Raw genomic sequence first — 24,991 nt, 5'->3', positions numbered from 1 at the left:
GCAGGCGGCGCGTGATGCGGCGCGGCGCGGGCTCCTGCCCCGCCCTCCCGCGGGTCACGTGGGCGCGCTGTTTGGAGGCGGCACCGGGAGAGCGCGGAGGGGCACCGGGAGCGGCACCGGGAGCGGCACCGGGAGAGCGCGGAGAGTGGTGAGGGAGCGGCACCGGGAGCGGTGGCAGGAGCAGTAGGGAGAAGGAGCGAGCCGTGGTTCCCGTGCCCCGCCGGGGCTCGGCTCCCGTCTCCTCCCCGCGGTTTCTGAAGGGGTTTGGGGGGTGCCTCTGTCCTTTGCGATCCTTCGCCTCGCTCCGGGTGCGGCAGGCAGGGTCCCGCGGTGTCGCGGCTCAGCCCCGGCCGGCAGCTCAGGCCACACCGGCGGGATGAGCAGGGCAGAAGTGGCCATTAAGGTTTTTAAGACGCTTTGAGAATTTGCAAGCAATAACTTCTAGTTTCGTTGGATAAATGTGCCTCTTCCCTTTTCCTAGGTTCTGGTGAGAGTGAGCGCTCGCTTTCCTTTAGAGGAAATGTGAATTCCCCCCATGACGGCTTTTCTGGGACGGAGTTCCTTAATTTATAGGACTGCTTCCTAAAGGGTACTTAGAAATTCACGGACTTGCCTGTGCAGTGTAACAGGTTTAGCGTTTTGTTAAGCAACTTACAGGTTTAAACTTTAAACTCAAGAAGAAGTTATTTTAAAATATGTGCTGCTTAGGAAAAATATGAGATTGCAATTTCAGTAGTTACTTAATTGTTGGTTTTCACTCTGTGTTATCTCTTGACTGTGGGAAACGACATTCAGTGGAGAGGGTAGCTTATAATTGTATCAAAATGCACAAATACAGCTAATTCTAAATTTAGTATAACTTAAGAGTAATGCTCCTTAAATTTACTTTTGGGAGAGGATACGATGTAGTTATAAAATGCCAATGCTAAATATTTTCCTTGGGAGAGCTAGTTTCAAATCAAGTTTGCATGCTGTGGGGAAAAGTGAATTTTTCCAGAAAACAAGGTGTATGTTAACTTTTTTCCCCAGGTAGATCTAAATGTAGCTACAGTTTAAATATTTCCAGGTGGATTATCTGATAGATTAAGTTTTCAGAAATGAACTTGAACAAAAACTTCTCATAAATGAGGCAGAAGCCTTTGTTTTCCAGCCCTTGGGCCTCTTTTTGGTGAACTGAAACCTGATGGTTTTTGAGTAGGAAAACACTTGGTGTTTCATTAAGCACTGAACACCAGCTCAAATGAAAAAAAAGAGCTAATGAAGAACTTTCTTTTTGGCAGGTACAGCTAAAAGCTGAAGCCATAATGCACCCATGAGTGAGCAGCACTAGTCGTGTGCATCCATGGCCTCTGTGCCAGTAATTCCAGACTCTTACAACCATGTCTTGGCAGAGTTGGAGTGTTTGGATCCCTTGCTTTCTGCACTCAGGTTGGATTCCAGTCGTCTTAAGGTGAGTTTGTGGTGTATGGGGTTTTTTATTATTTAAAATTTTTTAAAAATTGAAGTAATGACCCCATTTGGCTAATTATTTGATTAGGCCATAGGATTAATATAACTCTTTTTGGGGTGTGTGCATGCTATCTTAGTGGGGGGAGCACTTTGGGAAGAAGGAGTGCAGATAATGGACCATGTTACTCTGTGTGTGTTTCCTTCATGCAGCTGTGTGGGTAACACAGCCTGACACAGCTTACACTGTTTGCTCCAATGGCAAAGTGCTGTTTCATGATCTTCACTGCCAGTGGTTCAGGAGTGGCACACACAGCTGGCAAACGATGAAGCCTTTAAAAAACCCACCATAATAATGCAAAAAAAGATGCTGTGATCAGACCTTACCAGGTTATGCATTATGATTTTTTTTCCCTCAGTGCACATGTATAGATGTGTCAAAGAGGTGGCTGGCTCTAGGCAGCTCAGGAGGAGGCCTGAACCTTATCCAGAAGGATGGTTGGAAGCAAAGACTCTTTCTCACTCACAAGGTAAGGATAAAAATTTTAAATGAAAATTTCCAAAAATGGGGCTGGGAAAGAAACATTTTTTAAAATTTATATATTGTAAGAGTCAATAGGTGCCTTTAGCTTACTGGGTTGTCCAAAGAAGGTGAAGTTTTGGACTGCTGTGTTTAAAATAGGCTGTGGTTCTGGAGGGTATCCCCAGAGTATGTGGTATATTAGGTTTCATGAGATGTGAAAAATATTACTTCAGCGTGTCAGACCTTTGTTTTTCAAATTCTTACTTCTTAACAGCAACAACAAAGTCACCTGATTATTTAAGGATTAGAAGAAAATTTTGAATATGAAACCAGAGCAACTCAAAAGTGATAACTCCCAGTGTTTGAGTGTTCAAGCTGTGACATACCTGGATAAGTGAAGAAAAGATAGGCTGACTTACTGTTGCTGGAAGAGATCATGAAACAGGGATTGTTATTTGTACAGCCAGGTGCTATTTCCTAGGAGCCACTGCTGCTTCCAGTATAGCATGAATGCAGCCAGTTTTTTAAGGCTGGGAGCACCAAATGTAATTCTGTCAAAACAGCTTCCAAAGGTGTGAGGACAGAAGAGTGATTTCTGTGCTTCCCAAATCAGAGAATGCACTGCAGTCCTTGCTCTTGATGTTGTTTGCTGTTGTCAGCTGCATCTTGGAGCAGACTCAGTGTTTGCAAACAAAACCCAAGCAAACAGTAAAAACCAACCACATCACAGCAGAGTGGTAGCATCTGTTGGCATGGATCTGGTTTATATCTTAAAGATGAAAGCTGCACAGTGGTAGTGGCAGTACAGGAGCAAGTTTCACCTGCTCATACTCCCATGCTTGCTTTCAGGAAGGTGCCATTTCCCAGGTGGCCTGTTGTTTGCATGATGAAGACTATGTTGCTGTTGCCACCAGGTGAGTGGTCTACTCACAAACCTGAGCACTGGATTAATATTTTTAAGAAGCTTCAAGTTTCAGATGTGGCCAGCTACTGAGAACTCAGAGTTAATTTACCAGGTTAACTGGTAGAGGCCACTACAGGATAATTCTCTGCACGGACAGTTTGCTTAATTTTTTTTTCTGGAGTAGTCATTCTAGGGTTAAGTATTATTTCTCTAACTGAACATGTATGGCAGAGCTCTTGCATGTGAAATTATGATGATAAATGTCTTTGAGACCTTTCAGCATAAAAAGAAGCATTTTCATTAACATGATAGAGTGAGATTGATGGTTAATTCCATTTGCATTTATTAAAATCCATTTAAATGTTTTTCCACATCCTCACTTGCAAGTGTAATAACTGTAAGAATAGCCTTATAAAGCTGCTTATACATTGCAGTGCAAAGAAGGACACTTATTCTTCTGCAGAATTAAGTGTGACACTTGTTGAAACCATGCAGCCTCAAACAGAGCCAGCTCTGAGGCATGCTGCTTTGCTTGGGTCTCCTCTTTCTTTGGGAAAATGCAACTTTATTAACTGATAAACATCAGAAGACTTATTTTCAACCTGTGTTCTCCTTTTAACTTCTTGTAGCCAAGGCCTTGTAGTGGTCTGGGAGCTGAATCAGGAACGTCGTGGGAAGCCAGAACGGATTTATGTTTCCTCTGAGCATAAGGGCAGAAAAGTCACAGCTCTGTGCTGGGATACAGCTGCCCTTCGAGTTTTTGTAGGAGATCATGTGGGAAAAGTATCAGCCATCAAGATTAACACATCAAAACAAGGGAAGGTAAATGTTGCATACTTTGATTCAGCTTAATTCACGGGGGGTGATGTCTGGAACCTCTTTGTTTAGTTTGGCAAAGTGGAACAGAGCAGGACTTGCCAGCTAATGAAGTTCTGGTAGCTTTAACTATTGGGATGAAGAAACAGTCTCTTGAGACAACCATAGAAATCCTGACCCATGAACTCACCCCATCCTTATTCTATCTATTTCAGTAATGCAACTTGAAAATGCTTTCAAATGCTCAGAATTAAAAACTGGTCAAGCTCCTGCTTCTTGGTATTTACAAGTATCAAAGTCAAGGGTCTTGGTGTTTCTGAGCTTATTGGATTCCTTAGACTCCAGTTGCAGGTTCAGCTGTTTGCTTTAGTCCTCAATTCAGCTGTTGGTCAGAGAAAGAGCAGTCCCAGACTCTGATTTTGCTTGGTCTTTTCTGGATGCTCTCATTCTAAAACGTCGGGGTCAGATAAAATAAATGGTAGGTGGTCATCGAGCCTACATGCTTTATATTTTGTGCAGAGGAGATGCCTGTTAGTGATAGCAGCCTGATTTCTAGCCCTTGAGTGTTCTTTAGCTTTTACTTCTACTGGGTTCTTTCTTTTTAATCAGTAAAAAGGAGCAGAACCTGGGAATAGTTGTGTTCATCTAGGTGCTTTCTGGCCCTCATGGAAGATTTTGATGGAAAATTGACTTATAAGTAGCAAGACCATTATTACATTTAAATAAAGAGGGGGGGGAAAAGTCAGTTGTGGGAGGAGAAAAGGGCAAGGCCCATGGAATCTGTGTCTGTTCACACCTATTAAAGGAACAGGATTGTTGGATTTCTCAGATAATGTACTTAGTCACATTCCTAAGAAGGGAAAACACAAAAATGGTGACTGACAGCAAATTCAAATGCAGTTCCCAGTTGTTTCCTTATCCATGAGTCTATCTGAGACTGTTCATCCACCCATGCAAACTGAGACACTGGTAGGATAAATAGCATGTAGATAATTTGTGGCAGGGTAACAGAGAAGGTGAGTTTGTGAACAATCTAATTCAGTAGAAGTTGTTTTTTGTATTAATTAATCCCTCTGGTCTGTTTCTATAAAATTGCTAGCTCAACATACCTATGGGGAGAATTGGAAAAAAATTGCAAAGCTTACAATAGCAGGAATAAAACCCTCTCTTAATGTTACAGGAAAAAAACCTTTATAAAGAAATATCAGATTGCTACAGGGATATGACTCTTTTTCTTTAATCTTCAGTATTGGTTTTGGGAAAAGGAGGATTTAGATTTCTGTGCTTCTGAGCACTGTAGCCTTGCTTTGTAAAGACAGAGGAGGAAGGCACTGCTCTGTCTTATGCTGTGTATTCATAGCATACATGAGTCTTTTCTGAGTTTTGCTGTTTTGACATAATGAGACAGTTAACTTTAAACTGAAGACCACCAGCATGTTTTCTCATTTTTTTTCCTTTTTTAACTGTAGGCTGCAGCTACTTTTGTGATGTTTCCGGTCCAGATTATAACCACTGTAGATTCTCGGGTGGTTCAGCTTGATTATTTGGATGGAAGGCTGCTCATATCTTCACTTACCCGCACTTATTTATGTGATACTGAGAGGCAAGTTCTGTTTTATTTCTGAAATACTTCAGAGTCACACACGGTTTCTGAAATGACATCAGTGTCTCTTTACCTAGCTCATGCTCTCTCAGTCTGTTTCTGAAGATGTTGGGAGATGTAGTGTCAAAGGTTTTACTGAAATCAAGATAAACAACATCTGCTGTTCTCCCCAGCATTTCATGTTGGAAATGATTTCTGGGAATGTTCCCACCTTCCCATCACTAGGTTGAACAACTGGTTATGCTGAAAAAAACCCCTTTGATCTGAGCATCCATTTCAGCTAATGAATATTTCTGCACCCTCTCTTGTATAAACTTTGGGCAGGCTTTGTAGTTTTCATTACAGATCTTTTTAAGCACCAAAACCAATTCAGCAGCTGGGATTAAGAAAAACATAAAATTAATTAGAGCTTTTATTGATGCTGCCTTACTTAACAAGTAAGTTTTTTTTCCTCTCTAGAGAGAAGTTCTGGAAGATTGGTAATAAAGAGAGAGATGGAGAATTTGGAGCATGTTTCTTCCCTGTTGGAAAAAACAGTGGGAATCAGCAGCCATTAATATACTGTGCTCGACCTGGCTCGAGGATGTGGGAGGTGAACTTTGATGGGGAAGTGCAAAGCACACATCAGTTCAAGCAGCTGCTCTCATCTCCACCTCTTCCTGTTGTTACTCTCAGGTAGAAACACGAGTTTTATCAGTGTTAAACTTGTTTGGGATGTCCTTAAGACTGAAAAGACTAAATCAACTCCTGCTTCAGTCAAACATTAATCCTAGTTGTCATCTTAATAGTCTCCTCTAAGAGGTGTAGCCAGTAATTATCAAAAATGCCAAAACCTTGGTTCTGCAGCTATGTCTGTGAGCACAATGAATGCTGCTGTTATGAGACCATATTTATTTAAGCCAGCCATGTATTCACAGGATTAAGAATTTTAGAAAGTAATGGTATTGTAGTTATGCTTGTAGTTGATGATAATTTTATTTTGCAGGCAGGATCCTGATTATACTGGTTCCAGCTGCTCTCCACAATCTTTATCTTTCTCCAAGCTGCTGTATTTGACGTGAGTATTGACAGCATAACTTCCTGTTGATAAAGCAGGCTTAAAAAATTATATATTCTCCTAATTTATATTACCAACTTCAGGGTTTTGCATAAGAATTTCCCAAGTATCCTCCTAAACCTGTCCCACATCTTGCTTGCTGTGCTTAAGCCAATGCAATGCCTGCATATTTTACAATTTTTTAAAATTTTAGCTATTTTAGCACAATTGACTGTCACTTCATTAATATATACTTTAATTGCAGTGAGCACTGTGTGGTGACCTGGACAGAAAGAGGCATTTATATTTTTCTTCCCCAAAGCCTTCAAGTCTTACTCTGGAGTGAAGTTAAAGGTAAACTAAAGTTTCTTAAATGTTGCTTTGTAACACTGTCTGTTACATTGGTCATTCCAGAAGTCCTTGCCTAACATGGAAACTATTCAAGCTCAATATCTGCAGCTGAATGGCAGAATATTTGTAAAAAACTTGTCATCTGTCTGATATATCCTTGAATATTTACCATCTCTGTGCCTCCTCCAGCCAACCCCTCGTTCCATAGATCTGAAAACATGCTTCTGGAGAAACAAAACATGATGTAGAGTGACTCATAAAATACAGTAGTTAAAATACAGGTGATTAACCTGCAGTATCTTTTCCTCTTTACTCAGGCTCATTGTCAGTGTCCTGTGAGAGATAATCTGGCTGCTGAAAGTTTAAAACCTGGTTGTTTTTATTTTCCTAAAACCTGCCTAAATTGCACAGAGGGAATATATTTATTTGGCAAATGAGTGAAGCCTCATAAACAGTGGTGTGTTTGGTTATAAGCAGAGTCCTCCAGTAGTTATTATCAGTCAGTCTTTCCCCTTCTCCCCATTTTGGTGTTAAGTTTGCAATACCTTTGTTGGGGAGTGTTTGCATACAGCATAAGTATTGTATTTGAAAACTTCTGGAAGGCCAAAGTTGTTTTTTTACCAGTGAATATTTCCCTTCTGTTTTAAAGCTAACAGTTATGTATTTATCATCTTTATCAGGCTTTAATTTTTCATCTCAGAATAAAAGGAAACTTTCTGGTAATTTAGTGTATTTTTTGAATGTTTTCTAGAAATGCAACTGTGGAAAGTTTTGACAGTGTGTTCTATAGTGATTAGATGCTAGGTCAGCACTCCTCAGTGTTTGTTTTCCCCATGCATCTCATGTTTTGCACTCATTTGCAGTCAGGTGGGAATATGCTTTCACCTTCTTTCAGAGACAGTAAAGAGTGTTGATTAATGCCTTCAGTCCTTCAGGTATTGCTCTGTGTGTGGTTTTGCAGATATTCAGGATATTGCAGTTCACAAGAGTGAGTTGTTCTGTCTGCATACAAATGGGAAGGTTGTGCACCTCTCCCTCCTGCTGGTCGATCGCTGCATAGAGCGTCTGATGAGAAGAGGTTTCTGGACTCTCGCTGCCAGGGTCTCTTGTCTCTTCCAAAATTCAATTGTTTCTTGCAGAGTAAGTAAATACCTCCTTGTAAATGTGCAATACAACTTCACTGTCTTTCCTGCCCCCCACCTCCACAAAGTTTCATGGTCATTGAGATTCACTTTGTTGGAGTTTTTAAAGTTATTTAAACGTTATACTTTAAGGATGAAAATCATCCTGCACATTTGGTATCTTTTGTTTTCACATGTCCATTAGAAATAATAATGCTTCTGTTTCACTGGGTGCTTTTAGGCAAGAAAAAATTTGCCTCTAGACAAGCTGGAGCACTTGAAGTCTCAGCTGGATGCTTCAACCCAGCAAGATCTCATTGCACAACTGGAAGAACTGATTGCAAAGTTGGAACCTCTGGATTCTGCATGCAGCAGTAGAAGGAGCAGTATTTCATCCCATGTATGTGTATTGGTAATGTCAAAAATGTGATCTGCAGGTTTTATCTGTATGGCTTGAAGTCACCCCATTGCTCCCTTGGAAGATGAAGCTTTCATTTCTACCCTGTCTACTCCATCTCATAATGCTGCATTCTAAAACTAGGTGTAGTGAAGAGGTATGAAACACCACTACTTGCATTCTGTAAGCTCAGATCTCTGCCTCTTTCCCATCTTATTTTAGGGCTAATGGCTGAGATGTGGACCAAGATTGGTACAAAGATGGCTTTTTCCACAGCTCTGTTTAATGTTTTAATGTGCTTCAGTAAAGATAGTCTTGGTTATAACTGTAGTTTTATACGGTGAAAATGAATGTCTGAGTGCCCAGAGCTATCTTAGCCCTATGTAAAAAATTGTTGCACTCTAAGAAGCTTAAGGAGAAAGCTCTAAAAAAAATCAGAGCATATTTCTAATAAATATACAGCTGCTTTTTAAGAAATGGGAAATGTTTCATAGTTTATACAATATCAGCTCCTGCTTTCGCTTCAACAGTGTTTAAAAGGAAGGTTTAAAAATCCAAGTAATGTAAATACCATCTTGATGGGGTAGACAAGTTTTTCTTCATTAGCCACTGTGAAAGTAAACCATGTAGACTGACCATGAGAAAAAAATTGTGTGTTGGTCCTGAAACTAAATAGTTTTGTGGGGGCTGTAATTGTGCTAGCTGGGTATGGCTGACCAGCAGAAAGACAGATTCTTGGGTATGCAGCTACAGAGGGGTGTAGTGGCAGTCTTGACTGCAGGACTAAAGCTGAGGTGGGTTTTGCCTTGCACTGGGTACACCAGTTGTTCCACAGGCTGCTTTCCTAAAAGCAATTGCAGCACGCACATCTTTTTAAAGGCACTGAACTGCACATTTGCTGGCATCTGTGTCCTTTTCCGTTCTGGATATGGTAGAAGTACTCTGTTAAATAGGAGTTTTCCAGGCAGTGAATTATGAAACGCTCTGAGGTTATTTGTGTGGCTACAGTTGGTCCATGGCAGAAAGCTGAACAAGGAAGTGCAGCTCACATGATGTCTCACTCCCCTCCTTGGTCTGACAGGAAAGCTTCAGTGTCTTAGACTCCGGAATCTACCGTGTTATCAGTCGAAGGGGCAGTCAGTCAGATGAAGACTCCTGTTCCCTCCACAGTCAAACATTCTCAGAAGATGAGAGACTTAAAGAATTTCCTGCACACCATGAAGATGAACAACTAGAACTTGGTAATGCTTCCTAATGAAAATGTTTGTTGAATATGTTTGTTCATTCTACAAGAACTTGTGTTGGCTCTGTGCTCTTACTTTCAAGTTATTAATTATTAATATGTGTAATTTGATCAGTTGATCAAAGAGTCACCCCACCTTCCAGCCAAAATCTTTCCTGAAACATTGGGTTGAAAAACTGGCTCCACAGAATCCAGGCTTAAAAGCAAACAAAACTCAATGAAACAAAAGGTCCAGAGGGCTTTACCAAGCATGGGCTTCACTCCAACTTCACCCTCTCCATGTGTAATTGAGCATTAGTGCTAAGATTCTTTCAGCTGTCTATGCCAGTATCAATTGAGCTTCAAACAAGATTTGTTTGCTGCCAGTATCCTTTTGTAATATTTGTTCCAGAAAATAATTTCTTAGTCTGGATTCTGGCTTACATTTCTTCTGGGAGAGCAGAAGGATTCTGATAAGTGCCCTTAACTTTTCACAGAGTCTCCTTTGCACAGGGGATCATCTCTTACACATGTAAACATTAGTGGAAGGGTGCTAGAATAGTTAATAACTAACATTTAGCCCATGCAGGGAGTTTTTTTTTATTTTCTGACAAATGCCTGTCACTGGGCTTAAGCTGGAGTGAGACTGTAATGGGTCTTGTTCTCTGCTCTGTTTGGGATTGGGAGGGGATGCAGCAACCTGGAAAGATGAAGAGCTGCCTTGGAACTAAGTATGATAGAGAGGCTTTCCTATAAAAAGGCTATTTTTTAGGTTTTGCAAGGAGTAGGTGCCAGTTGAGGATGGAGAGAATTTGGATGCTTTGGAGGAAGCCATACTGGGGAGGGAGAGTGCAGAAATTGGTATTTAGTCCCTTGTCAGTAGTGTTGTCCTGCTGAGGAAGATACACTTAGGTGTACATGTGCCTCTTTACCTACATCACTGCAAAAACAAGTGAGGAAACTCTAAAGTGCATCATTCCCAACATTAAATGTCAAAATTCAGGTGACTTAATTTTTGAATGTCAGAAGATAGAAAGGTTCTGTGTGTTCCACAAGAGATGACAAATTCACTGTTATTTCCAAGTAGAGATGTTCTAGATGCTTCTTGAAGCACAAGTATTTGATTTGGTATTTGGAAGAAATGGACTTAGTGTTTCCAGGCTCGCAGTGACATAAGATGTAATGAGTTTTTAGGTTTCTAGTCTGCATGATGAACAAAAGCAACCTTATTTACAGCTAATTGTAAAGTCAGTTGTGACCTTTAGGCACTGTTGAGGAATTCTGATGGTAGATTGTCTGTAACAGGGCAGCATCTTTTCCTCTCAACGCTGTGGTTACTGCTGTTACTGTTGCAAAATGCAGTGTTATCCTGACTGTAAATGATCCCTTTTTTCTTGTTGACATCACTTAAAGATACAGTGTGAGCTTGTAACAGGAAATGACTGAGCAAAACACATTGTAAATACTGTTAGGGATATGGGAAAGAAAAGGAAGTAGTTAGTGATTCTATATTTCTTCTGATTATTACCAAAAGCCAGAGAGCTGTGGGCTCAGATTTTTAAGTTCTTTCAAATAAGAGGGTGAGTTATACCTTAATAATGGCTTATGTGTCTCTCTGTTCACATGTGATTTAGATTTTGGAAATCATGGTCAGGACTGACTTTACCATCAGTTGTGAATTGATATATGCCACAATACTTAATTTTCCTTGATGTATAAATAACTCAGTGGATTAAATCAAGGTTTTGTCCTCTAAATGATCTGTAAGTCTAATTTTAGGAGATAGCTTTCATACTGTTGTTGATAATTATTTTTCTTGCTGCAAAGCCAAAGCACTATTAATAAAGCAGACTTAACTAGGTTCAAAGTCAGTAGTAAAACGGCCCTTGAAACCTGGCTCCATGAGTTCTTGAGTATTAAAAAGGAAAGTACAGTGGGCAGGTTATCCATTAATCAATTAGTGACTTGTAGGTCGTTTCACTGTTCCATTTTTTTGCCAGATCACTGTTTCATGACTTTTTATTTCAATTCCATTTGTCAGAGAACGTATCTCATGCATCTGTGGTGGTTGAGGCTGACCGGAATGAGACATTTCTCCCATTCAGTATTCCTTTGTCATTCCGTTCCCCATCTCCTCTCGTCTCTCTCCAAGCTGTCAAAGAAAGGTAAAACATGCAGCAGGTTCACTCATCCATTACATCTTGCCCTCTCCTGTCCCCTGGATTTGTAGCATTGCGTGGTTTAGGTCATACTCCATTCTGCAAACGTGTAACACCTGAACTGGAGCACCAGAGATGCAATCAGGTTCACTAGGCAGTTTAAATGTTCATCTTGGCTCTAGTGAAGATACAGAGAGCTGCTGGTAACTTCAGTGGAGCCAAGACTTCAGCCTCGGTTTTAAACAGTTAATAATTGTTACATGTCTAGGATTATTTACTGTTACCCTGTAAACTCTGGTTGTGGTTTGTATTCAAAGGAAAGCTTACTGAATATTGGTTTGGGATTTTGCCTTCCTGTATCTTAGGGGGAAGGCTTCTTGCGTTGCATAGGGATAAACATTAAAATATTCTAAGATAGATATTGCTAAAACATACTTGCAAAGTGGTCTGTCCTATCCCCACATAAACTTTCAGTGCATCTAATTGGTTTCCCAAACACTTATGGAATAATGGTAGCTCATGCCTGCTGCAATTAGATCTGTATCCCTTTTTTTTATAAATCACATTGGTGTTTTAAAACTCTTCTTAAGAAAAATGGAGGATAAGGGGGTGGGTATACAAATACAAAGGTGATGGTGTTATATATTTTACTTAAAATTTCTGTGAAAGTGCTGTATGTTAATTACTTGGCTAAAATGTCTCTGGCCTGGCAATGGTCTGGAAAATTGTACAGCCTTCCCTTGATCACTTCAGTTTGTAATTTGTGTCCTGCAACATAGAATTGTTGCTGCTATCAGCAGTCTGAGGGGCTCAGAATAAACATCAGAAGTACACGCAATGTTTTGAATTCTTTCTAAGCCATAAGCAGCCTTGAGGACTTTACTAGTAATAAGTGTTTCTGCTAACAGTGAAAGCTACATTTTCAAGTATGCACTGCATGCAATTAATCATTAATTAAAATACTGTCACATTTACAGTTAATTATGTTGAGTTGGGATTTTTTTTTTGTTGTTGTTGTTTGTTTTTGGTTTTTTTTTGTTTTTTTCCTAGAGCAGGAAGCTTATTTTTCTGTCCAAATCTGGTTGACATAGTTCTCTTTGTGGCAGTGGTAGAAATAATTGAGTTTGAGTTCTGCTATGTTCATTGAGCTTTGTCTTCAATACCATACCTAAAGGAATAGGGACTACTGAGTGAAAAGGATGTTGTTGGTGAGCTTTGTAATCTGAAGAATTAATTTGAAGCATTGTAAAGTGTTTTTTTACCACCAAGAGTGACATAATTTCCTAAAGATGCTTTATGTTTAAAAGCTTTAAAATGCAAAAGCTAAAATGTAACCATTCTGCGTTTATTTGCATACAAATCACAAATACGTGTCAAAAATCTGTGGCTAATGTTGGTATGTGATCCTGCTTCTCCAGCAGGAGTGTTAAACATTTCAGGTTTCTGTGATGAAAACATGAGCATGACTGGAGTACAAATTTTGAGCAGGTCCTTAGCAGGTTTTGTTCCTATTGGTCATCACTGCTCTCATCCTTTTCTCAAGAGTTCTTCAGATTATAAAGTCTCTGAAATGGTGGTTTGAATGAAAAAAGTGCTTGGTTTGTTTGCTTCTGAACTTCTGATGGTAAATGTTTGAACTTGTGATTCCTAGTGTTTCCAGCTTTGTACGCAAAACCACAGAAAAGATTGGCACACTTCATATAAGTCCTGAATCTAGAGGGAAGCATGAAGCAAAGGATGATGAGCAGCTGCCAGAACTAACTCTTAATCCAGTAGCATCTCCCCAGGAAGAAAAAGAGTGAGTGCAAAATCACATTTTCTTAGCAGTTGTCCAGCATTTGCTGGATGTCCTGAGGATAGAAAAAATTCTTTCAAGCAGAATGAGGAACTTGGCATTAGGTTTTTCCAGCTGCCTTCATTCCTGTGGTGGGTTTCAGTGGTTCTCCCAATTCCTTTTTTAGAGCTGATGAGGCAATGAGCACAGAGCTAAGTAATTTCATATTCCAGTGCTTATTTACCACTTTGGACTAACTTTCATACAGTGGCGTGGTACTGTTTTTTGTTCAGTACCTGCAGAAATCTACTGTAGCTGGAGTAGAAGCAGTAATAGAAAGCCACCAAAATAGTATTATCTGTTGCTCTTCATGCCCAGTTTATCCATAATTTCTGTTGAGCTGTTCCTTCTTACAAGTGATAGGTTTGTATTCAATAAAGGAATTAGTGTTGAGGAAATTTTTCAGGAAATCCTCACTTAAATTATTGAAGTTAATACTTCAGATAAGACTGAAATGAATGTGCTTTTCTAGGTCAGAACCCCAGAACTGCCAGCTTCTTGAGGAGGACCATCTGAGAGATCTCAAGGCTGCAACAGCAGAAGCTATGTAAGCAGAGAAACTTTTTACTGTATAGATATGTAGGCCTTTGGCAGAAAAAAATGATTGGTTTAAAAAATTTTTCTTTTAATTTGTTTTACATGCATGTAAGAGTGATGCTCTAAATGTCTGTTAACATAACCTGAAGGGATCTCAAGATGAATAATTTGATTCCTCTTTTTAAAACCAAGCAAAACTCACTAAGAGTTCTTCTAGCATTATTTCTTAAGTATAGGCATAGTTTAAAAAAATCAAAATCACAAATAAAAATTCATTCTGAAAGAAATCCTAGGGAGCTCAAATGTAGACAGTGTGAAGTAGCCTAAATTCTGTTTGATGTACTCAAAATCACAAAAAAACTAACAACTGAGTCCAAGTCAAGTGTAGGACTATAGTTAAACAAAACATATTTGAAACTTCACTTGTGGCATCTTATAATTGTTAAACTTAGCAAACTTGTTTTTTATGCTGCAGAGCCAAGCTCCAGGATCCCCTGGTTTTGTTAGAACCTCAGTCTATGAGGAGGGTCTTACAGGAATGGCTTGTCCATCTAGAAGAAAAATTCAGCCAGGAGCATTCTGCTTTGTCTCTTAAGAAAAACAAGACTGTGTGTGCTGAAAATCAGAGGGCAGTTGTGGAGGAAAACCTGCAAGTGGCTCCAGCTGACAGAGACCCAGTAGACAAGGAGCAGAGTGGTATTTTGGAAGACTGCATTGCAAAGGAAAACACTGAAAGCTGTGCAAGCAAATCCATGTGTGAAAATGGTACTGATGTGACTGGGCCTCTAGGCTGTGGCTTTCAGGTGTCTCCTCCATGTACCATTGAACCTGATGTTCTGAAAGATCTCATGGAGCTGACAACTCTGTGCTTTGAGCTGCGTGTCTTTTCTGCTGGGAGTGCTGAGGCTGAGGAGAGCTCTGAGGGAAGTCTGCCACCAGCAGCTTCAGGGACCTTGGCTTGTAGGTTTATGCAAAGCTACTTCTTCCTTTTGGATTTAAAGAGAGTAAAGCAGTGTATTATAACCACGTGTGCCACCAGCCCTAATGTATGGGAAACATACATTGCAGGATTGAAAGGTAAATGATGAACATTGTATTGCTTCTTAAACTGAAAATAAGACTGTTTAGGAGGAAAAAAACCCACCAAACTTTGAAGACTCTCATAATTGTGTCTGCAGATTTTCCTTCTGCCAGTGTAGTGTGGCAGGGGAAGGATGCTTGGTCTGTGGGAGTTTTTGTTCTGGTTTTGGGTTGTTTGGTTGATTTGTTTTTCTCCCAAATACTTCCCTTAGGAAGAACTTAGCTCAGCTGGTTAGAACATAGTGCTAATAATCCCAGCATTGTGGGTTCAAGCCCTGCATGCAATTAATCATTTAATAAAGCCATTCACTTAAGAGCTGGACTTGATGATCATTGTGGATCCCTTTCAACTCAGAATAACCTGTGATTTCTTAAAAAGAATTGTTGGCTCCTTGGAGAGAGATTGTTCTCCTTCCACTCTGCAACTTTAAACCTGTTGCATGGACCTTGTTAATGGAACACTGTAGTGATCCCAGCCTGTTTACAAACATATGAGCTTCTAAGAGCAAAAGCATCAAATTAGAATCACAAGTCTGTAGAAACAAGGCAGAAGGGAAGGAGGGGCTTCAGCATTTGCACTGGAAGATTTGGCCTGTAAAGGAATGTGATTAATATGAAACAAAACTGAATGGAGTAGATGAGTGGCTTGTGATCACTTCACACTTCCCTGTTCCACAGAAATACTTTCTGATCTTTTTGATGCCCCTTCAGTTTTATTGAACCAAAGCTTCATGATGATATTGCAAAACAGAACTTTTCTGTTCTCTGAACTCAGCTTCTGCCTTATTTATTTCTTTTAAGAGTGAATTAATGTCTTAGTATTGATTCTGCTCCAGCTGAGAGCAGTTAAACCACAGAATCTTTCTTTGAGGGTTGGTGTTTGTGTTTCTGGGAATCTCTTCACTGTTTGGGTTCTGAGAGCCCTAGAAGTGAAAGTAGTGTATGCATTCTCAGTTTGTCCTTAGTTGGACTGCACTTGTGCCTGGACATTAATACCTGCATTTCATTGGGATTGAGGTGGGTGTTGAACTTCCCATGAAAGCAGTGATAAGCTGTTGTTCGGCAGAAGGATGAAAGGAGGGCCAGGACAGGTTAAGGAAAAAAAAAATGCCCAAATCTTGTAACTTGTGTGCTGATTTATTTCAGAAATAACTTGTCAAAGTCCAGTTGCTTTAGCAATGGAAAGTGAAGATATGTTGAAAATACTGAAGCTGCTGCATGACCTGGGGCCATGGGATGACAGCCCACTGTTGCTGGCACATGCTCAAAGGTTTGTACCCAAATCTTCTGAACTTCCTGGTGGGAATTGCTTCATTTACCATGTCATGAAGATTCCTGGACTCTCCTAGAGAGATCACCTTTCAGTACTATTTTGAACTTAGAGGAGATGTTGAAAAATTTATTTTGCTGTTTGGTACTGAGAATAGGTTTTATTCTCTTTCTTTCTCCAGGCTTTATGAAAAATTTGGGGAAACAGCTCTTCGTACCTTGATCAAGTTCCACCCCTCTATTTTACCTTCTGATATTAAACAGCTTTGCAGGAATGATCCAGCTCACTTTTTAGCATATTTAGATAGTCTGGTGAAATCCAAGCCAGAGGACAAAAGGTGAGGGGAATGTAGAATCCTTTTCATCTGTCTGCTCTCTTCATGTAGCTGTGTTGGGTTATTTTTTGTTTTAGCTTTTGGGGACATTTTTTTTGTGTTTCTGTATCTGTCTGCTTGATGTTCTTAAGCGTTAGGTTCCAAGTAATTCTGGTAGTTGTAGCTGGCCTTAGACTGGAGATTTTGTTAGGTTAGTATCTAGTTTTAAAAGGGATTTACTAAATAACACTTTTAATGGAAATTATTTTTTTTTGTTCCTATGTCAGTAGTTCAGTGTACCAGGATTAGGTCACTTTTAAAAAGCTCCAAGCAAACCAAACAAAAAAAACCCCACAAACCTGAAAAAAACCCCAAACCAAACGTGTGGGAAGTCAACCTGCAAACTTGATTTTCTGTGGTTGCCTCAATTTATAGAGACATAAATTATTTTAGGCTTTTCCACACTTAATTTTATACCACTCCTCACAACCCTTTTTTCTTCTTTTTTTAATGTTAATTTGTCCACACACAATCTCTGCTTCTCCATATCTGCTACATTTAAAACTGGTAGGATTTTTTTTTTTTAGTGTCTGCTTTGTTTTCCAGGCCATTTCTCCTTAGGTCTCTTCTGCAGCCGGAATCTGTACGGTTGGATTGGTTGTGCTTGGCAGTTTCTCATGATGCTCCACAAAGGGCAAACACTGTGGATGAGGAAGGAAATCCCAGGTAAAGTGGGTTTCATTCAAGTTCCTGAGTGCAATAGAAAGGTCTGGGTTTGGGTAAGATTTTGTGTGAAAGTTTGGATCATTGACTCCTTTGAGCATTTTGCAGTGTTCGGCAGAAACAACCAAAGGATTGAATAACTTTAATTTGCAATGCCTTCCGGAGTGACTGCTCTACTGAGACTGCACATGGTGTTTCATTCATTTATCCTCCTCTCTTTTCATAAATCTACCAGAATGTTCTGAAGAAAATCAATGATGCTTTAAAACTGGGTTTCTTATCTTCTAGGCCAAGATCACATTTGTTTACTTGGGGCTACAGCCAGCTCATTCTGCTCTTGATTAAACTCCCAGCTGATTTTGTTATGAAAGAGAAGATGGCTGACATCTGTAAATCACATGGGTAAGGAGAAAACTTGGTAATTCTAGGTACTTGGTTATTAGGTATTCTGACCCTGAGAAGATAGAAATGTAAATGACCTATCTGCTTCATGTTTGGACAGGGTTTTTTTAAAAACCTTTCCTTTTTTTAGGGTGAATATGCAATGTCCAATTTAGTGTATCAAATGGGAGGTATTCCTCTCTGTTTCTGACATTCATTAAATTTAGTTGCTTTTGTCTTTACTGATGTGATTATTCTTGACTTTGGTTTGAACTGAGTATTTGATTCCTAGAAATCTTTACTCTCTTATTCTAGATTTTGGCCTGGATATCTTTTTCTCTGTCTGGAGCTGGATAGAAGAATAGAAGCCTTTGCTAATATTGTTTATTTGGATGATTTGAGCCTGTTGAATGGAGAAGATGGTTAGTAGTTCTTAAACTGTGTAAACATACTTCTGTAATGTAGGAACTGCCCTTATATAACAGTTTGCCCAAAGCTGAATTCAACTTTTATCTTTTGAACTGTTTTTGTAGCCCTGTGTGTAGTACAGCATATTTGAAACACATAAATGGCATTATACTCTTGTAATTTCATGCTGTGCTTTGTGAAATCAGTTGTGCTAGAAAATGCTTAAAAGTTAAAGAATCTTGATTTATTTATCAGTTGGGAGTAAAAGTTAACCTTGGTGTTGTAGACAGAGGAGTAGGAAGCCTTCCTGCACAGCACAAAATTCCCCCACTGCATGTGCAGACACCCAGAGTTAGGGTGAGTGAAGCATTGTACCACGAGGCAGAACTTGTAAGAAAATTCACTCTGGCCCTAAGATGGACAAAACTTTGTCTCTTGACTTAATCCAAAGCCTTGAATACTGAACTATTGTGAAGCCATGTGTGTTCACCACTAAATCTTTACACTGAGTTAGGGCAGTACATTTCTATGTACAATTTGCTTGGTTTCCTAAAATTTCAGAGTAAAACAGAATAGCTAGCTTCCCTTTTAAGTACAGATTTCGTTTAAATAGTAGTCTTAGAATAATCCCTGCTTTACAAATAATGTAACAAACTCATTTTACATCTAGGTTCCATTCCAGAGACCATAGAAGAATGGAAGTTTGTTCTGCATCTTGCACAGAATCACAGCACAGCTTCCCACCAGCACAGCCCACAGAACGGGAACGCTGTCAGCAATGGAGGCCCGAGCTGCCCTGACTGCATCACTGTGGAAAACGTCGCTCTGCTGCTGGCCAAGGCCATCGGCCCAAATCGAGCCCTGCCTCTCTTGCAGGAGTGTGGCTTGACACTAGAATTGTCTGAGAGGTTTACTGGTGTCTGTGAGATACTGAGAATTGCTGAGAAGAGGCAGAGGTAAGAGATGTGTCAGCAGAAGATCCACACTATTCTTTTTGGATCTCCTCTGTGCTTTAAACTTCCTTTATGGCTAACAAGAAGATACAATGCTTCACATTTTTACCTTCAATTTTAGACTCATCTGAAAGCTTTCATCTTATTTTAGACTCATCTGAAAGCTTTCCTATTATTTAAGTGATTTGCAATGTAGGCATTTTAAATTTGAAAATGAGGAAACAAAATCATACATTCAAGAAGGTGTATGTGAAGGAGATTGTCTGTCTGAAAGAGATCTGTCCTGCTGAGACCTCTACAGACTGTGATCTCTCCTTCTCCTTTCAAAGGTTAATGGTGATGCCAGGATGTTACTTCTGAAATGCAATCATATTTTTTACAAACTTCTCTTTAAAAAGCAAGTTGTTCTTTCTTTTAGTTAGTTAGTTCTGTTAGTTAGTTCTCTGTTCTTTCTGTTAGTTTTTTTACTGTTTGACCTTTTTTGTTCCCTTTGCTTTGTTTGCAGAGCGCTGATTCAGTCCATGTTGGAAAGGTGTGACCGGTTTTTGTGGTCTCAGCAAGCATAGAAAATAACTTGGGAGAACTCTGGGACCATTTTATACTGTAATGACTGTATATTCAAGTGCCTCTTAAATTTCACAGGCCCTTAAAAATAACAAACTCCAGTCTAAAAGTTCAGTTATTCTGAGCCAGTCTCCATCTGGCAGGTATCTGACCTGGAAGTGATGACAGTTCTTCCTTATTCCTTTGGAGAAGACTTTTGAACTGCAGACTATAGATCAAAACAAGCCAGTATTTATCTTGAAATTAAGCTTACAGATTTCCAAGATGAAAATTGCTGAATTTATTTTCTGAGTCTATAACTTAAGTGTTCAGGGAAATGAGCCCCTAAGTATTAAATTATGATGTATAAAATTTTTTTGCTTTTTTTGTTTGTAAACATGAGAAATTCCAAGCCTATACTTGTTTAACTTTCCTGTAAATTACATTTATCTTTACTGTTGCTGTAGAAGTGTCTGTTATGGTACCCATTGGTTTTTTCCCCTTCTTAAATTATACGGACAGGCCTTGCCTATTTGAAATATGTTAATCAAACCAAGTCTTAAAATGGGAGAGTAATATTTTTAAGTAGTGGATTTATGGTTAAAAAATGCTGATTAACAGACAAACTTGTTAAGTAACTTGCTGTTAAACTACAAAAAACAATATTTCTAAATTGCCCATACCTGTTTGTGCACTGTGACCATAGACATCAGTTGTGATACTCTAACAACGCTCGGGACAGTGCATTGGAATCAGAGTTGTTTAAGTTGCAAAAGACCCTGAAGATCCAACCCTCCAACCATTATCCTCCAACCATTGCCAAATCCACCACTGAGCCATGTCCCAAAGTGCCACATCTACATGGCTTCTAAATGCCTCCAGGGATGGTGACTCCACCACTTCCCTGGACAGCCTGTTCCAGTACTGGACAATGCTTTTGGTGAAAAAATGTTTTCTGATATCCAATCAAAAGTTCTCCTGGAGCAACTTGAGGCCATTTCTTCTTGTCCTATCCTTGTTACTTGGGCAAAAGAAACCCAGCCCCACCTGGCTCCAGCCTCCTTCCCGGCAGTTGCAGAGAGGGGTGATGTCTCCCCTGAGCCTCCTTTTCTCCAGGCCGAACACCCCCAGCTCCCTCAGCCTCTCCTCACAGGATTTGTGCTCCAGACCCTCCACCAGCCCCATTTCCCTTCTCTGGACTCACTCCAGCCCCTCAATGTCTTTCTTGCTGTGAGGGGCTCAGAACTGGACACAGGATTCAAGGTCTGGCCTCACCAGCACAGGGGGACAATCCCGGCCTGGTCCTGCTGGCCGCACTATGGCTGATCCAGGCCAGGATGCCCTGGGCCTTCTTGGCCCCTGGGCCCTGCTGGCTCATGTCCAGCTGCTGTCAGCAGCACCCCCAGGTCGTTTTCTGCCCAGCAGGGTCCCAGCCCCTGTGCCCCAGCCTGTGGCCCTGTCTGGGGCTGTTGTGCCCCAAGGCCAGGCCCCAGCCCTTGGCCTGGCTGACCCTCACCCAGCCGGCCTCAGCCATGGATGCGGCCTGTCCAGATCCCTCTGCAGAGCCTTCCTGCCCTCCAGCAGATCAGCACTGCCAGCCAGCCTGGTGTGTCTGCAGCTGACTGAGGCTGCCTCCATCCCCTCATCCACAAAACTGATAAAGATTTTGAACAGGACTGGGCCCACGAAGCCCTGGGGAGCACCACTTGGGGCTGGCCACCAGCTGGATTTGACTCCATTTTCCACCACTGTCTGGGCCTGGCCATCCAGCCAGTTTTTTGGTTGGTGAACAGTCCACGTGTCCAAGCCATGAGCAGCCCATTTCGCCAGGAGAATGTTGTGGGAAACAGTGTCAAAAGGTTTTCTTGAAGTCAGGTCAACTTTGGTAATTCCACAATTAATTCTGACATTTTGGAAAGTAAGATGACTTATTTTAATAACATTTTTAGAAGCTGAAGGTTTACATAAGTATTTTTAGATGAATACTGTCAAGAAAGAAGTTTTTTTATATACCTGGTTGAATATGAAGATTCACAGAATCACTTGGATTTTATATCTCATTTACATAACTATGCTTTGTACTAGCACTCTTTCTGCATTTAATACATCTTTGAATAAGTTTCTTTTTAGATTTCTAGTTTTGATCCACTTCACTGTATGACTCATTTTAAGCAGAAAGCCACAGCATCTGGTCAATATTCAATTTTCACAAATATCATTTAAATAAAAAAGTAATGCATTAATTGGAACTAAATCAAAATTTGATCATTTTGTTGTAAAAATATGTGAAAATACTGCTTTATAAGGAATCTTTTTATGTAGACTTGCAGTGCTTGTAGTGCTGCAAAAAATGCTTTTAATTAAAATAGGACTGAGTACAATGTTTGGCCTTTTGAGAGATGCAGTCTGCAGACTATTTCACCTTGTCAGCAAGAAAAACTTGGGTGTGGTGGGTTTGTTACTTAACATGGGGAAGGGAAATTGCAGGGTCACAACACATGTCAGGCTTCCTGCCAGAGTGTTGCTTGTGGAAAAGCCAATACAAAACTATTTCTAAAAAAGCAAACTTTAAAGCTTCTGGGGTTTACATACTGCCATTGGAAATAGAAGGCTCTGTGCCATCAGGAATACCCCATGCTCTCACAGTAAGGCTTGGAATGGGAGCCAGGCACCTACCAGATGGTGTTGGTGCCTGTTCTGTTCCCTGCCAGATGAGCTGCTGCTGCCTCAGGGGCTGCCACAGTTACCTACCTCGGGTTCATGCAGTGGGTGGTGTAGCTGAGTGCTCCCCTTGCCTTCCTCAGAGGAATTCCTGGATTTCTGAGAATGTGCCTGGCTTACCTCTCTATGGTTCCACTCCATTTGCTTGGTGTACTTTGTGCACACATCAGTCTCTTTCTTACTTCTGTGGGGGTTTTATATACTTGGTTAACTGAAGGTTGGAGCTTTTTTTTTTTTTTTTTACAGTAAATCATAATTCCAGTTAGAGCTTTTTTAAAAAAAAATCATGTCAGAAGGGTCATACAGATAACATAACGGGAAGTGTGTGTTCAGATCTTGTGTCTGATGTGAGCTTGTGTTTATAATTTCAACCAACTTGGCTGTCAATAAAGAGTGAGAATGTACTCTCTGAAGAAGAGTTGGAAAATTAATGTTTCCTATTCTGGATGAGTTTGTTTTCATCTCACATGGGTAGGGTGAAGGGACTGAAATGAGGGGGTCTTCTGTTCAGAAATTACTGAAACAGAAGCTGCCTGAGCAAGGCTCCTGTCAGCCAGCTGAGCACATCACTGACAGCTCAGCCAGCCTCATGGGGAAGATGAGCTGCAGCTCAGCTTTGGCTTTTGTGGGTGACTGGTGGTGGGAGAAACCCATGAGAAGCAGAGATAAGTAAAGGGGACTTAGCCTGGAGCAGCTTTAAATAGAAACTGCTGGTGGTATTTTCTTTTTATCAAAGAAAAAAATATCATACATTATTTCACTATTAGAAATCTATGGGTAAATCAGTTTTACTTCAGATAAATACCTACATTTTCAATCTGCTTCTTGAAAGGAGACAAGTTTCCAGTCATTCTCCATGTCTGTAAGTCCAAAGTCACTGGTGGTGTATATTCAATACTTGGCAAAATTCCTGAAATGAATTATTGCACACATAAGCATAAAAAAGGTACAGTTCTTTCCCAGATTAAGAAATATCTGCAGATATTATTGTGACTGAGGTGGAAATTCACCTCATCTACTTTCTCAGATTGCAAAATTGTGGAATGTTTGAGGAACATAGTTTGCATTCACAAATATTTACAGTTACAGGGCAACCAGCATGGAGTTGCTTTTTATCTTAACTGCATCAGAATGCACAAACCAAGAAATGGTCTCCAGGCCCCCTCAATGTGTTGTTCCCCAGTGGGCATGTGCTGCCAGTGTTTCTTGCTTGGCCAGGAGGAAATGCTCTGTTCAAACCCTCCTCCGTGCTTTGCCTCTCTGTATTGTGAAAGCAGCAGTGTTGGCTGCAGCTCATTTCTGTGAGCCAAGGGTCATGACCTGGAGTGCAGGCCAAGAAGATACGGTGTCACATTCACATTTTCTGAAAAATCCCTTTGCCCAGGAGTTTCTCCTGGGAAGCTGAGAAGCCTCAGAGAAAAAGGAAAATAAAGTCTTACCTCAATTGTTTCTCCTGTGTTGTGGTCACAAACAAATGTGGAATTTGTTTGGAGATTGCTTATCCAGCTGGTGATTGTTTCATTGGTTTCATGTGGATTGTTTTGACTTATTGGCAAATTATGGTCAAGCTGTGTCAAGACTTTGGAAAGAGTCATGAGTTTTCATTATTATCTTTTCAGCCTTCTGTAAGTATCCTTTCTGTATTCTTTAGTATAGTTTAGTTTAGTATTCTTTAATATAATATAGTAACATAAAATAGTAAATTAGCCTTCTGAGAACATGGAGTCAGATTCATCACTCCTTCCTGCCCCACAAATACAATAATTCAGGAAAGGAGGGCTCAGGCTGTTCCCTGCTGGAGCCTCAAGCTGCAGCTTTATCTCAGCTCCAGCACTGTTGTCATTGCTGCTGTCCTCCTTGCTGGACACCAGGGGCTGCACTCTGAGATGTTCTAAAGAATCCCTCCACTACCTGCCTTCTTGCAACTGTCCTCATGTTTTGCAGAAATGCATTTTTTGTCCTCATGGTCCTTCATGTTTTGCAGAAATGTTGGTTTGGAGAGAATGTGAAACAGTGTAAGACTCAAAATATCCTCTACAGTCCAGAGTGTGTGAGCTCTTGTAGGGAAAGGTTCCTTAGGTCACTTTTGAAGGCAATGCTTTGTTCCAAGACCCTGGGCAAAGTGCCAGGTGCCTGTGCCCCAACTTACAGGAGTCATTTTCCTTGTTTTGTAAAAACCAAAAAGGTGATGGCCAGGGCTACTTGCAGCCAGCAGAGAAGGCACTTGAGCTGCCGTGTACTGCAAGGATGTGGGTCTTCAGGCTGTGAACTGGGTTGTAGCAAAGCACAGCACTCCTGTCCCTGCAGTGGCTAAGCTGTTACACTGTGAAGTATCAGGTTCAGGAGTGCCAGGTGATAAACATCTATGTCCTCGTCCATTGGGTTAGGGTTTAGATTCTTGTTGTAAATTGTTCCATTCTGAGATACATTACAGAGTATCTGTCCTGCTCCAGGTTATGGGAAATGTCTCTGCTCCCCTTAAGCTATTTTTTTGACTGAAATCCAGTGACGCCCAAGAAAAGTTACTGTTGACACTTTATTACCTTTTTTGCACCTCTTTCAACTCATGCCTCTGCCCTGCAGCTCCAGGAGCAAATTGTTCCCAGTAGCAGAGTTGTGAGCGGGGCAGCTACCCTACACTGTTCAGAGG

At 40.5% G+C, this 24,991-nt stretch overlaps 1 protein-coding gene across 13 annotated transcripts; it reads left to right on the top strand.

Moving 5' to 3' along the window:
- The first annotated feature begins 36 nt into the window (after window positions 1-36).
- Window positions 37-22,772, top strand: HPS5 (HPS5 biogenesis of lysosomal organelles complex 2 subunit 2). Of its 13 annotated transcripts, none has more exons than XM_054634880.2 (24): window positions 38-148; window positions 482-589; window positions 1,281-1,450; window positions 1,866-1,976; window positions 2,819-2,883; window positions 3,503-3,695; window positions 5,159-5,292; window positions 5,752-5,967; window positions 6,278-6,349; window positions 6,594-6,682; window positions 7,641-7,819; window positions 8,042-8,200; window positions 9,279-9,438; window positions 11,461-11,584; window positions 13,230-13,376; window positions 13,885-13,959; window positions 14,425-15,026; window positions 16,176-16,299; window positions 16,481-16,636; window positions 17,219-17,338; window positions 17,624-17,737; window positions 18,032-18,138; window positions 18,795-19,080; window positions 19,583-22,772. In XM_054634880.2, the coding sequence occupies exons 3-24, from the start codon at window positions 1,343-1,345 to the stop codon at window positions 19,641-19,643; spliced, it is 3,402 nt and encodes a 1,133-aa protein (XP_054490855.2). In that variant the 5' UTR covers window positions 38-148; window positions 482-589; window positions 1,281-1,342; the 3' UTR covers window positions 19,644-22,772. The 13 variants fall into 13 exon arrangements, 12 of the variants coding, with proteins under 12 accessions (XP_077035995.1, XP_054490855.2, XP_054490857.2 ...); XM_054634879.2 differs by lacking the exon at window positions 38-148 and adding an exon at window positions 155-403; XM_054634882.2 differs by lacking the exon at window positions 482-589.
- The last annotated feature ends 2,219 nt before the right edge of the window (window positions 22,773-24,991 follow it).

The sequence above is a fragment of the Agelaius phoeniceus genome, chromosome 6, assembly GCF_051311805.1.
Source record: "Agelaius phoeniceus isolate bAgePho1 chromosome 6, bAgePho1.hap1, whole genome shotgun sequence".
Taxonomy (NCBI): Eukaryota; Metazoa; Chordata; class Aves; order Passeriformes; family Icteridae; genus Agelaius; species Agelaius phoeniceus.
Note: the sequence above shows the minus strand (reverse complement) of the source record. Positions and strands in the feature narration are given on the sequence as shown.